Below are 14,895 nucleotides of genomic sequence, written 5' to 3'. Positions count from 1 at the left end.
ACAAACGATGGTGATACAATTCCATTGCCTGCCAATTTTAGGGATGTTGAACCATCATCTCTCTCTCTCTCTCTCTCTCTCTCTCTCTCTCTCTATATATATATATATATATATATATATACCCACAAAAAACGAACTTTTTATCATGAGGACAAACACACACACCAAAATTATTGGATTACGTTATTTAAAATTTTAAATGCAGCTCATCAGATATTTCTCTCTCCTTCTCTCTCCCTCCTCGTTAGCACCTACCATATGTGAGTAAAAAACCCAAAAAACCAATTAAAAAAAAAACCAAATCATGAAAAAAAATTAATTAAACCGATTAAAATTTTAAAAAAACTGACCGGTTCAGTTTTGATTTTATAAGTCTGAAACTAAAAAAACCGAACCAAATCTAAACAAAAAAACCGAGCTAAACCAAGTATAAAAAATAAAAAACCGAGTCAAACCAATTTGAACCGTTTTTTGTTCTAAAATAATTGAACCGAACTGAAACCGGTTCCGGTTTGGTTACTTTTTTTTGATAAAAATTGAACCGAACCCAAAATGATCACCCCTAACCCGTAGTTCTCTTTCATTTGTCTATGTATAGGAAGAAAATTCAAATCGACGAGATTTAGCTTAAATAACAAAATAATAAGATATATAAGAAAATATCAAAGCTTAAATCAAATAATTTAATATAAAATGATAAAATTAAAAAAATATATCTTTAAGTTTTCTTTAATTTTATTTTTTTCAGATTATCTTAAACTCATGATTTAAATCATGAGTTATGTGGCTTAACTCGGGTTTGTTTACTTCTTATTACCCAGGTTACATATTGATTGCACTATCTTAGGTTAACTTGTGATTTTTTTTTGTCCCTCTTTTATCATGCTTTGTGTGTGTGTGTGTATAATGATTTAAAAAAAAAAAAATTATATGCAGTTGTGTCATCCAAAATCCAAACTCATGGTCAAAGTATCTGAGCCCGTTTATTTTTACGTTTTAAAATTTTTTTTTTTTCATGTTTTTTCTTTAATTCAAAATAATTTTATTTGGTATTTTTTAATTGTTTTAACTTACTGATATCAAAAAGAAATTTAAAGTAATAATAATAATAATAATATTTTAATATATTTTCAAGTAAAATATATTTTGAAAAGTAACAACTATTATATTTTCAAATACTTTTGAAAAAACTGGAAGCGTAGCTAACAGTTATAAATTATTAAATGAAAACTTTAAAAATGCCCGGATAATATAAATGTTGGGCTGAATCAAATTTTTGTATCAATTTTATCGTAGGTTTCAGCATCCATATTTGATTATGGATTCCATTCAAAATTGCATTTTTTTAATAAAGAACATTTTTTCTGTGGTGGAATTAACAATTTTTTTTTTTTTATCAAGGAATTCTATCAGAAGGCCCCAATTAAGAAATTGAAATTTGCTTGGGAACAAAATCGATATAAGAAACTGTTTGGGGACAAAATTGATACTGATCCAATAACTAAGGGGTGTTTTTGAGGTTTGTCCATTTTTCATTTATTATATTTGCTTTGCCAAAATCTTCTCAAATTCAGGAAGGGAGAGATCAGCTGCTGGTCTTGAAACTTCTTAGGCCAGTAGCCCGAGAAACTCATGATCAAGACGAGTGAAATGGAGAGCAATTCACTAGAAGATGAAGAAGCCAATCGTGCCATAAGAATTTGGGAGGTGAACGAGGATCGCTTGAGCTTGATGCACCAAAAAATCTCCGACCCACCAAAATTATTGACCAGAGCAGCTGCTAACAGTTCATGTTGCATCTTTAAAGTCCCCCAGAGGTTCATCGATATCAACGGTAAGTCCTACCAACCTCATGTAGTTTCAATAGGACCTTATCACCATGGTGAGGAACACCTTAAAATGATTGAAGAACACAAGTGGAGATACTTAGGCTCTATCCTCTCGAGGACACAGAGCAAAGGTTTGGACTTGGAGGTCTTGTTGAAGGCAATACAGCCACTAGAAAAGAAAGCAAGAGAGTGTTACTCACAAATTATCCACTTTGACACTGATGAATTTATTGAGATGATGGTTGTTGATGGTTGTTTTATTATAGAGTTGTTTCGGAAAGTTGGAAATGTTGTTGAATTCGAGGTTGATGACCCCATTGTCACCATGGCATGGATCATACCTTTTTTTTACAGGGATTTACTTAGACTCGAGAACCAGATTCCTTTCTTTGTTCTTGAGTGTTTATTTGATATAACAAGAATGCCAGGAGAAGAATCTGGCCCTTCTTTGTGCAAACTGGCGTTGGATTTCTTCAATTATGCTCTTCAAAGACCAGATAATATTGTTGCAAGGCATAATGATCTTAACGCCAAACATCTACTCGATTTAGTTCGTTCAAGTTTCATAGATTTTGAGCAAGGCCAATCACTCCATGTGGACACATCGACTCCCATGATTCACTCTGTATCCAAACTTCGCCGTGCCGGAATTGAGCTCAGTCAAGGAAATCCCGAGGATAGTTTCTTGGTGGTGAAATTCAAGAACGGGGTGATAGAGATGCCTACCATAACCATTGATGAAACTATAACTTCATTTTTGCTGAACTGCGTAGCATTCGAGCAGTGTCATAATGGTTCTTCCAAGCATTTCACAACGTATGCAACTCTTCTGGATTGCCTGGTTAACACCTTCAGAGATGTAGAACATCTATCCGACTGCAATATTATCGAGAATTACTTTGGTACTGATTCAGAAGTTGCAAGTTTCATCAATGATCTGGGTAAAGAAGTAGCATTTGATATCGAAAGATGCTATTTGTCCAAGCTGTTCCATGATATTGACCAGTACTACAAGAACAGTTGGCACGTACAGTGGGCAAGCTTCAAGTATACTTATTTTAGGACTCCTTGGTCTTTTGTATCAGCATTGGCTGCCTTGATTATCCTCCTTCTTACGGTGTCTCAAACCGTCTACACCATTTACGGCACTTACAAGAAGTAAACCCTAAATGTATATCTGGTATATATGCTTTGATGAGAAGATAATAATAAATATGATCCATGCATTGTATCGTTCTCTGGTAAATTTGTTTGCTGTTCCAATTATTTCAAAAAGTTGGATGATCAGGAGGTCACCACCAAACATTCCAGGGGACGTCTGGGCATAAAATCAGACCAAACGTTCAGCCCACATGCATGCATTCAGTAGAAGCTAATGGTCATCAACATCACAGATATAATTTTAAAGTGTTAAAATCAATCGTGGCCATCTCCCTTTCTTATCATCACAGGCAACTTGTTTATGTTAATGATTCCCTCTGCATGCACGTGTCATCAACCAAGTGGGGAAAAGTTATCAACCAATTTATAGGTGGGAGGTCTTGAATTAAAAGTGAATAGACACTTCAAGGTTATGAACTTTCATCTAAACGATTTCTTTTGCGAGCTGAATGCTGGATCGATGAATATTCCACTTTAATGGAGGAGAAAAGTCTTGCATGTATTTGGGAAGCAGTCAAGATCATCTGAAGAAACTTCTTGGATGAGCTGAGGAAAAATTATTACCACAAAAATTATACAATAAATAAAATAAACTAAGCAAACTAAGGAAACACGTTGTTTTGCTGTTCGTTTTTCAATGGAGGATGATAAATTCGTGCTGTGGACATGAAAAATGCGAATGAGTTGTCTTTTGTTTTGTTTTTTTGGTTTTTTATTTTATTTTTGTCAATTATTCGTTTTGATACTTTTAATTTTATTTTTATTTTATTTCATCATTTCATATTATTTTTTGATGAATTAAAGCCTGGCAATTGCTTTTGTTTCATACTATTCATCATATTCGCACTATCATAAAATATCCCTGCTTTCAAACTGATGATCAATTATTATGAAATAGGATTTAATTTCTCAGTTAAACAAAGAGCAGGTCCTTTTCCTTTAGTTTTTATTGTTCATGAGTTGCGGAAAAGTACACTTTAGTATCTAAAGTTTTTAACTTTCTAGCTATTAATCCTTGTATTTTGACCGCTTAACTTTTCAATCCTAAACTTTATTTATTTTACATTTCACTTCCTAGGGTTTGGGAGGAGAGAGTATTAGTGGAAAATAAGGAAGGAAAGAAAAAAGTGGTCGGCTAACCATGTTCTGACGATGAGAAAAAGTTTATCTTGGTTAGATGAGTGTCATAAAGGAGTTTTGAGCTTCTATCTTGTCAAAAAAAAAATATATCAGGTTAGATGAGTGTTATAAAGGAGTTTAAGAGTGTTTTGTAGCTAGAAATTGGTTTATTAAGATTTTTAGGATATTTATTAAATATTTTTAGATGAAAATAGATTGAAAATGAATCTTTGATCCAACAAACCCCTTCTCAACTTTCCAACCACCTCTTTGATTGGCAAAGATTGTGTTGGCCTTTGGGTCACATATTAATATTTTATGTAATTTGATGATAACAATTAAATATAAATTATCTAATAATATGCTTGGATGAGAATACGTTTACACAAATTTATATGAAGATAACATTAACAAGCATGAGATATTGAATGAAGAAATCAATCAACAAGTTCAAAATACAAAGCAAGTGAAGACATAGTTTTTTAGTGTTCATTTTAGTGTTTAAATGTAAATCTTTATATAATACTTAATAGCACAAATTAAAATGAATGCATACACTTCACTTTACATACATTTACAAAGAATTGATAAAACGATTCTAAAAAATCACCATGATTAAAATTGAATAATCTGGTATTCTAGATGAACCGGTCAACTGTTTGCATGGTGATACCAAATGAACTGATTGTCCGCTTGTTCATACATGATGAACACCTAGGAATTTATAGGAATTGATCGATTGTTTGGCTTTACCAATATAAACTGGTCGACCATATTAGCTGTTAGAGGAACAATAATGACTTTAAATGACTAGTTTTTGCTAAAATATATATATATATATATATATATATATATATCTAATTGTAGAATAAAATAAGAAAGCTGAATACACACACGCATGCACAAACACACACACAAGCTATTTCAAGAGCAAACTCAAATTCATCAATACTAAATTATATATTTGTGCATTAAAACCTTCATATTCTTGCACATGAGTATACTTCATATTCTCACAACACTTAAACACTTTCAAATCCCTTAAGTGTTATTGAGTGAGGTATAGAAATCATAGATTCTCAAATTATAAAATCCACTCTATTAAGAGAGTATCTTGTAACTATAAAATCACACTTGTATATATTTGAGAGTTTGGATAAAGTCTTAACATCAGTGAGGTATTGTCACCAAATAAAAAATATTAAGGAGGAGACATCTTCAAGTGGTGTATAAGCTTGATGTGGATTCATCCAGATCATTATATCTTTAACTTGGATTAGTTAAAGAACATAACACTCAAGTACGGTTGGTACTTGAGGTGTACATATAAGCTAGCTGAATCATGTTAAAAACCAAGTTTGCAATCTCTATTTCCTTACCTATTTATTGTAAGCACCTTGATTATATTGTTGATTATTGTGTTTATTGTGCTCAGTATGTTTAATTTTTTAAAAAACAAATTTCATTATTTGTTATATTTAATGGAACATTTAATTCACCCTTTTAATACTAGAATAACAATTAGTATCAGAGTCTAGTACTTATTTATATAAGTTTGTTTAGACTTAAGTAAAACAACAACCACTAGTTTTAATGTTTAAAATGAAGGATCATTAACATGTAGGCCACCTTTATTTGATGGTAATGATTATGTCTGTTAAAAAGCTAGGACAATAACATAACTATATATAGAAAATTGATCATATAACCCTACCAAAACCAAAAATCATTTCACAAGTCCTAAGGATAGGAGTGAGTATACCAATGGTGATAAAAAAAAAATTACTTTATATAGATGTTAAAGCTATGAACACTTTGTATTGTGCCTTAAGTGGTAATTAGTTTAATATCATCTTGTAAAAATATTAGGGATATATGACATGTTTTATAAATGACTCATGAGGGTACTAATAAAGTTAAAGAATCTAAAATTGATATGCTTATACATCAATATGAGTTATTCAAAATGCTTTCAAATGAATTAATAACTAGTATGTTTACTAGAATGACAACTATCATTTAATAGTTTGGATGCTCTTGGTAGGATTTATACTAATAATGATATTGTAAACAAAATTCTTAAGTCCTTGCCAAAGACTTGGAAAACAAAAGTGACGGCATCCGAAAAGCTAAGGATCTCGTCAAGCTTTCATTGAAAGAGCTCATCAATTCACTAATGACTCATAAAATCACTATGGAAAAACAAGAACTAGAAGAGAAGCCAAAGAAGAATTTGGCATTCAAAATCATACATCATGTTGATAATGATTATGATGATGAAGTGGAGGAGGACATTGTACTAATCACAAGATAGTTTTGGAACTTCCTAAAAAAAAGAAAGTAAAAAATTCTCGAACTTTAAAAAGAATGGAAATAAGGAAGAATCTAGCAAAGAAAAACTTAAATGCTACAAGTGCAACAAGATAGGGACACATAAAAACTGATGCCCTTTTCTTCAAAACAAGAAGATGAACTGTTATCATAAATGAGCAATGAAAACAACATGGAGGGATGACTTGGGTTCTAGTTGAAGTGGTAAAGAAGAGCATATTGCAAACATGTGTTTTATGACAATTGAAATCGATAATGACGTGCTTTTTTCATATGATAAATTTGACCTCTCTTATAAGGAATTGCATGATGTATTTGAGACATTGCATAACAAATACAAGAAGTTAGGTTCTAAGTATAATTTATTGAAAAAAAAAATGCATGTTTACTTGTTGAGAAAAATATGTTAAGAAAAAAAAACCATGCTTTGTAATTGAAGATTATGATAAAATGAACCAACTTGAAGAGGAAAATAAAGTTTTAAAGGAAAAATATTGATAAATTGAACACTACATTAATAAAATTTATTAAAGGTTCTAAGATCTTAAAACCCTGCTAACTAGTCAATGGATAAATTGATTATTCCTTGTACTTTCAGAAATTACATATTTAGTTCTAAATCTGAAATTTGCTTGTAATTTATTTTATTTTTTAATTTTCTAATCTTTCTCAAATTTTTTTTACTTTATAAAAAAAATACAAAAGAGAAATATTTTAAAAAAAAACACAAATTAGAAAATAATGTATTTTTAACAGAAAAAAAATAAATTAGGATGATCAAAATTAGTTAAAAGAGTCTTTAATTATTTTTAATAAACTATAAAAACTAAATTATTATTAAAGCATATCGTAAGTGGTTGTTGAGCATAACTTCAAATTTTGGGTCACTTCATCTTTTATTAAAAGAAAGGAAAGAAAGAAAGAAAAGGTAAAGTTCTTCATGCATGCGATGGAAGCTATGGGAAGCTTTTGAGAGAGTCTGCATTAACAACAATAAAATTCTTCTTTCTCTACGACCTGAGGATTAAGCCAAGAATAAAGATAGAAGGATGCATTTTATACAATAAAACTATAGCATCCTCTCCTTTTTAATGTATAAAAATAGATATCTTAATTATTTATTTTTATTTTTTCCCTACTGCATATTTTTGTATTCTTCTTCTTTACTCAATGTAAGATTCTTAAAATAAATGCAATTCAAGTGATGCTTTAGCTATGATATATGAATGGTTTATGTGTTAATATATGTAAATTTTAACAAATAAAACTTTGACATTTACGAAAAACATTAAACCACACGGTCTACATTACCATATATATATAAGTAAGAATATATACAAAAATCAAAATATCAATACGAAGTTAAAACAAAATGAGAAAAGTTTATATTTTGAATAAAAACTTTCCTAAAATAGATTTATTATATTTTTTTTTCCTATTTGAATAAAAATCCCTCATCATAAGTTTTAGTTTAAAATGCATATTGAATATTTGTAACAAGTAAAACTAAAAAAAACCAAGAAACTTATCTCTTATACTAGATCAATTCATATAAGGTAGTTCAAATTGTTAAAAAAGTTTTTGCATTATTAATTAAGTATTTTTAAAAAAAAATTACAAAATCAAAAGATACAATACAATACTTTTTTAAATCATAAAGTAAAACAAGATTAAAAATTTAAATATTGTTTTAATTATTCTCTTTATAATTTTAATCATATTATTATTTGCATATAAACAATTTATCACTAAACAATTGATTATATACTTAGATTTGTTAGTATTCCTATTAAAAAAATATATAATTATAACAACTATGATAATACATAAATAAAACTATGATAATGTAGACAAATTAATAAATAATTGATTATATAAGAATAATCAAACAATGAAAATTGTAATACCATAATACTAATTATTAAATATAATTAATCTTCACCAAATAGTATTGCTGGTTGTTTTTGCGTTTCAAAAGTATTTTTGAAAAAAAATAAAAAAAATTTAATTTTTTATTTATTTCAAATTAATATTTGTTTTTTTTATTTTTAGATTATTTTGTATTTATATTATTTTAATATATTTATAAATAAAAAACAATCACAATCACACTTTTAAACACATATTAGAATTTTAATATGTTTTATTCTTTCATTTTTTATTTAAAACTTAGAGGCACAATTTAAAAAAAAAAAAGGTCCGAATGCTACGCGGAGACATGTCTATAAAATTATTAATGTATTGTAAAATTATTTTTTAAACAAAAAAAACTGAATTATAATTAACTTAGAAATTGATGAGAGTATTTCTTGGAAAAACAATCACCACCGCCGATTTCAATCGGAGTCAAAATTGTACAAAAGAACGGATAAGGGAAGAGAAGAGCCGACATTGTAGACCAATTATAAGCCACCAACTCATCACTGCTCTCATATATGCGCTGTCTATCCCTTAAAATAACGTAAAAAATAATAGTCATAAATAACAATTAGAAAAAAAATATGGTCTTTAGGGTTTCTCCCTTCTCCTCCGCTTCCTTACACGGACGCGCCTCTCTATATATATCTTCTTCAATTGCATGCACAGGAATTTTTTAAAAAAATTAAGTTCTTTTCTTTCCTTTCTCAACAAGTGATTAATGAATGCAGTGTTTGTTTTGAAACCTTTTAAAAAAAAGGAAAGATCTTATTAAACTGTTTCAGTTTCTATCACTGAAATCGAAAAATAGTTGATAAAACTTGATTTGAAGCGAAAAAAGGATTTTAGATCTGAGATTGTTTTATTGATATGAAGCGATCGAGCAAATCGAACAGGGTTTCGTGGGCACCTGGTCTTAATCTTTGTCAGGTATACCTATAATTAATTAATTAACTTTTTTTTCTTTTTATTTCGCAAATAGTCCAGATTTAAATCTGATAGAACAAGTTATTAATATTCATTGCTGTCAAAATATTATGATGATGATGATTTATACTGATTGAAATAGCACCAAAGCTTCCACCGTTCAATTTAGAGATTGTTGAAGTGGATTGAACGGCGAGAAAGGTGCCACAGAATGGCTAGCCTAGCCTAGCCCCTGCCTCTGTGTGTTTCTCCCATCAATCATCAATGTTCAGTTGTGTCGTTTTTAGTTTTTTGACACATTTGGGCGCTGATGATGCTCTCCGGCGGATATTTGAATTCCAGATTCTTTCTTTGTTACTTTTTGTTTTTTTTTTATATCAACAGTGATTCAAGAATAATAATAAAAGGTCTGATAGAATATTTACGCCATGAATATTTGATTGATAAGATAACAACCCAGGAAGGAATGAAGGATATTGGATCTGATAAGATGAATCCGTTTAATTGTTTTTACTAGGAGTGATGAGGTATCATCCTTTTGCAGCATTGCATTTAGAGGAAGGGAGTTGCTTGAAGGTCTAAATGAGTTCCTTTTTATGTTTTTCTTTACTAATAATAAAGATTGCTATGAGTTTGGTACCTAATTAAGATTGTTTGTCCCAAATCCCACAAGTTAATGTTTTTAAAGTTGCAACTTACAAGGATTCAATAGAATAAATGAAACGGATCAAACATGAAGAAAGCTTGCGTAATAACAAGAACAAAAATAAAAAAGAGTGAAGATGATGACCACCCTGATCCCAAAAACACACCAACTTGTTACAAGGAATTAAAGGAAGGATTATTCCTTGAATCATAAAAACAACATAACTTTTATCAACCTTTTAATCTCAAGATGTCGCTAGCATTTCATTTACAGTCTAAGCAATCTGCAAATTTAGCCTTAAATATGTATATGTGTGGGTACAAATAGATGGAAATTATCTGATATGTGAATATACTAACTCTGCTTTGTTTTGATCATATGTTTAAGTTCCCTCACTAAAGGGCACATCACTTGTTTTGGTTCTTCTTAGATTTTAGTTTCATTTTTGTTCAACCATCACATTTGGAGGGCTTGTCCTTGTATATAACTTGGAATGTGGTATAGCCTATGAGAATCAGTTTTCTTAGGCTTCTCTTTGTAGACATAAGTGTTGCACCAAAATTTCTGAGGCTGTCCTGATAGTTGGAGTGCATGGGATGAGTGTACATTAAAATCTATAATGTTTGCAGGAGTAGAAGTATGAAAGCTACTTTCAACATATTAAAGCGGGGATATTGTTTCTCCTATCCTTTGTCAATGTAGTTTTGCATCCTGTCTGGAATGCGATGCCAGAGAGTCCTGTGAAACTGAATTATATTCTCTTCTAGATCATTAACAAAGTTAATTTGAAATTCCCAGCACTTGTGAGATGCCTTGTAGAGATGTTGGAAGTATTGGAAGCTGTGGAACATTTAGAAGATGCTTTGGATTTTCAAGTGGAACAGTCTGTTTAATATCTCACTGATGATCTTCCAATTATAGCATGAGAGCATTATAATATAACAGGGAATTGATTGTCTAATGCTTGAAGTCCTCTATGTTTGTGTTTTCATAATTAAGCTCTCATTTCTAAAAGTAGCAGGAGTTGGTTGGGGGTAATAGTGTTCTGCATTCACAATCCTGCGTTCCAGGTCTTATGTGTTTGTTACCTGGCTGGGTATTTCACTTTCAAATTGTATGAGCATTGCTTATTCACTCTGCCATAATGCCCTTTTTGACTAGTTTTCTACTTGTTGAGCACAGGATCCAAGTCCTTACTTGTGCTGATTGAGTTGATAAAATTTTGCAGTCTTCCAACTAATTTTTCCTTTCTGTTTTTTGAGAATGCCCCTAGATGATTCTCATGTTTTTGTCACTGCAATGAAATAAGTTTGTGAACCTTACTGGATATTAACTTCATGGATTTGCTTCTGGTGTGAAATAGGAGAGGCTCTTTGTATCTGAGGATTGCCCTTCAAAAGTTGGCGGACAAGTCCAAGACCATCTTCAGAAAAAGGCATCATTGCTTTTGCTCAATTCGAGTGGTAAAGAACCAAATGATTTCCCCCCGGGATTTGAAGGCAGTCACTTCTTGAATCCATGTAAAAAGGAATTATCCTGCTTTCCTAGGATTCAATGGAAGTGCCCTCCCAAAGTGAGCATATTTTTCTTTGTTAGATTCATCTTTATACTAGCATGAATATGAAACTGTTTATGCATTATGTGTTTACATCATGATGCAAAAACTTGTGTTTTTAGACTTATGTGAGGTAGTGGTTACAGCTGATTAAATTTTGAATCCTAACTGCTTGCTCTTTTTGTTTTTTTTTCCTGTAAACAGTTTGTTGTCAGTTCCAACTGGCATGTGACAGCTGGAGAAGAAAGCCAGGAATCACAGGCCCAAAAACTGAGGGAAATGAGAGCTCTTGAAGCATTTTATCCACGCCCTTCTGCTGTTCCTCCCAGGTAAAATTTCTTTTTCCTGTAAACCAAGATCCCAACAATCATCATATTTTTACATAGTCTCACCCATTCTTTTCTGTACAGCCCTGTTGTTTCTTTGGACGTAGAAGATACAGATTATGATGATAGCCTCACTCCAATCATCCCTCTCATTCCTGTTGAAGAGGAGGAAGCCACAGAATTGCCATCTGATTTGACAGAACCACTGAAAACTTCCCAGTCACCAGCATTGCCTCCGTTTTTATTGTCATCTGGAACCCTGAACTCTTCAAAATGCATCACCCCTGCTTCAAATCCACTCTTAAGTGAAAAACCAGCATTTGGAAAACTACCTAATGCAGGTACTAATTTAATCTCAGCAGCTTCTGCTGCTGTTACTGCTATCATGAAAAACAAGGGGCATGGAAGCTTAATCGATACAGGTTTGCTTGTTAAAATCTTAAGTGACCCAAAAATGATCGAGGAACTTGCCGGTGGCAATCAACCCCATCCTGTGACATCTAGACCAGTTACTAGTTCAATGTCCCCATCATGTGAGAAACCTGATGTAGTTCCAGCACAATTTACAGCTAATGGAAACTTGCAACCCCTACCTAGTGAGGAGCAGCCATGGTCGAAGCCAACATGTCAGATTCCCATAGCCTGTCCGAAACCTGCTATGCCTTTGCGAGCAATGCCATCCAACGGAAGCTTGTATCTTCAACCTAGTCAGATGCACCCGACAGTAAGTAGAGCGTCCATGCATCAGGATACTGCTCCAGCAAGTGGGTTTGGAGTATTTTCTTCCATTCATGTGCCCATTCCAGTGCCTAATTCAATGCCAACAACGGTAAGCACAGTGCCTAGAGAATCAATTGCAACCCAAATATCTTTCAAAGACACCGGTCCCCACCAAATGTCTAATTTGGTGCAATCCACTCTGGTTGTGAAGCCTGTCCAACCGAACAGTGTTCCTCACGCAGGTATGAAAACTAACCCTGTGAAGGATGTGGAGTACATTAAGAACCTTATAAGGGAACATGGAACAGTGAAGAAAGAAATCCAGGACCGAAGTATGCCCCATAATGGAAGGCATTACAATCAAACTCAGAACCAAGAATTGATACAAAACATAAAAAAGAGGGAATCGAATCACAAGTCTCAGAAGCCTTGCATGTACTTTAAAACCCCCAAGGGATGCCGAAATGGCTTCAATTGCCCTTTCCAGCATGATCCATCTTTCCAGTTTCAAACTGGTAGTGCTCTGGATGCCCCAGTTGAAAAGAGAATGAAATTTAGTGGGGAAATCGTTGGGAGGACCTGACGTTTTGTTGTTACTCACACGACCAGAACTGTGAATACGAGGTACTTAAACCTGTAAATTAATTTTGACTAGTCTTTCTGTAGATGTTGTACAGGGTTAAGGCATCAATATGTCGGCAACAGTTTTGTCAAAAAAAAAAAAATAATAAGAACATGAGATGATGGCCTAACGATTTTTTAAATGATATACGCCTTTTCAATTTGGAGGCGGTTTTTTCAGTGGTTGTGGTAATTTTCATGTCAACTTCCGCATTTACGGGCAGTTAGTGGACTTGTTAGGCGTCCATATTCAACGATATTTAGTGCTTTTGTTAAGATGAAAAAAATATGACCACCCGTCTCGTTTAAAAAGAGGTTAAAATCCTTGGGAAGAATTAGGAATTGTGTTAGTGGATTTTTCAGATAAGACCATATCAAAAAAAAAATATTTTAAAAAAATCATATACAAAATTTTCAGATAAAACCTGTAACTTCAAGTTTTTATTCAAAAAACCATATCATTGATTAAAATAATCATGGCTTTGTCAGATAAAAGAAAAAAAAATGCATTAATAAAAAGAAAAGAGAAGATTCTGACTAAGAAATATATTTTTTATTCTAGAATTTAACTCGTTGACATTCTTTAGGTATTTCTTAACATCATTAGAAAATTAAATAAAAATTAGTTTTGAAAATGGTGACTTGGTATGGGGTGATAAAAAAAAAAACTGGTTCTAGAATAACTCTTCTGTTGTTATTCTTGTCCTCTAATATTTTGTTCTCTCTCTTTTAAAAATTCATTTTTGAATGTTAATTTTTTTTATATATATATATATATTAACTTGGTGTTCGGGCTAACTTGTGCGCACCTCGACTAATCCCACGAACCTTAAAAATAATAAACATATAAACCTTTAATAGTCCTGAAATTTATAAAACTCGAACTATTACCTCATTATTTTTCTCCATTCTTGAATGCCAAGGAGAGATTGTGATTTTTTTTTATTTCGAAACCATATTATGTTGAGGGGAGAGTGTTTATTACACTAGATATAAATAGAGACACGAGGCTTCCTAAGACTTTCTTTTAACTTTGTTCTTATAACACATGCACATGCATAGTGTTGCATATGTCGCCTATACATCTAGCTGGTTTCAACAAACTTAACATATGGCCAGATAATATCCATCTAGGCACTGATCGCCAACACAAACCTGAACAAAACCTTTGATCAAACTGGGTGGAGTTTCAATGATCACAAAAGACAATTTATGAAAAAAATACATTTTTTTCTATAATTTTATTTATCTTTTCCTATAAATATCTAATTTCATTATTGTATAATTAAATATAAAAAAATACATTTTAAAAACTATTGTTATTAAACTCGGCTAAATTCATTATCTAAGTCACGAGTTGTATAGATTAACCTGTTTTATCATGATCAATTCAAAATATCATCTTTTCATTATTCTTTTAAATAAAAAAAATCCTTAAATTAACATCCTTTTTTGAGTCTTTATATATAATTTAGTATAACTAAGTTGATATATAAAAATTGAATTGATTTTTTTATTATTATTGTGGATATTCAGGCCAGCTTGCATGTATCTCGATTAATTTCACGAGCCATAAAGTTAATGACCATGTAAGCCTCCAGTGACCCTGATATTTGTGGAACTCGAACTAATAATTTTTAGAAAGTAAACCCAAAGTCTGACCAATTAAACCACACCTCTCAGGATTTGAATTAAATTTTGATCAAATCAACTTGGTTATATTAGTAAAATTTATACTATATT

General features: G+C 31.5%; 2 protein-coding genes across 2 annotated transcripts; both read left to right on the top strand.

Annotated features, from left to right (window-relative positions):
* The first annotated feature begins 1,569 nt into the window (after positions 1-1,569).
* LOC118029828 (UPF0481 protein At3g47200) lies at positions 1,570-3,075 on the top strand. Its single transcript, XM_035033770.2, has one exon. The coding sequence runs from the start codon at positions 1,633-1,635 to the stop codon at positions 2,989-2,991; it is 1,359 nt and encodes a 452-aa protein (XP_034889661.1). The 5' UTR covers positions 1,570-1,632; the 3' UTR covers positions 2,992-3,075.
* Positions 3,076-8,910: 5,835 nt separating this feature from the next.
* On the top strand, positions 8,911-13,332 carry LOC118029829 (zinc finger CCCH domain-containing protein 6). Its single transcript, XM_035033771.2, has 4 exons — positions 8,911-9,287; positions 11,294-11,503; positions 11,690-11,814; positions 11,896-13,332. The coding sequence occupies exons 1-4, from the start codon at positions 9,228-9,230 to the stop codon at positions 13,112-13,114; spliced, it is 1,614 nt and encodes a 537-aa protein (XP_034889662.1). The 5' UTR covers positions 8,911-9,227; the 3' UTR covers positions 13,115-13,332.
* The last annotated feature ends 1,563 nt before the right edge of the window (positions 13,333-14,895 follow it).

This window comes from Populus alba, chromosome 5 (assembly GCF_005239225.2).
Source record: "Populus alba chromosome 5, ASM523922v2, whole genome shotgun sequence".
NCBI classification, from domain to species: domain Eukaryota; kingdom Viridiplantae; phylum Streptophyta; class Magnoliopsida; order Malpighiales; family Salicaceae; genus Populus; species Populus alba.
Note: the sequence above shows the minus strand (reverse complement) of the source record. Positions and strands in the feature narration are given on the sequence as shown.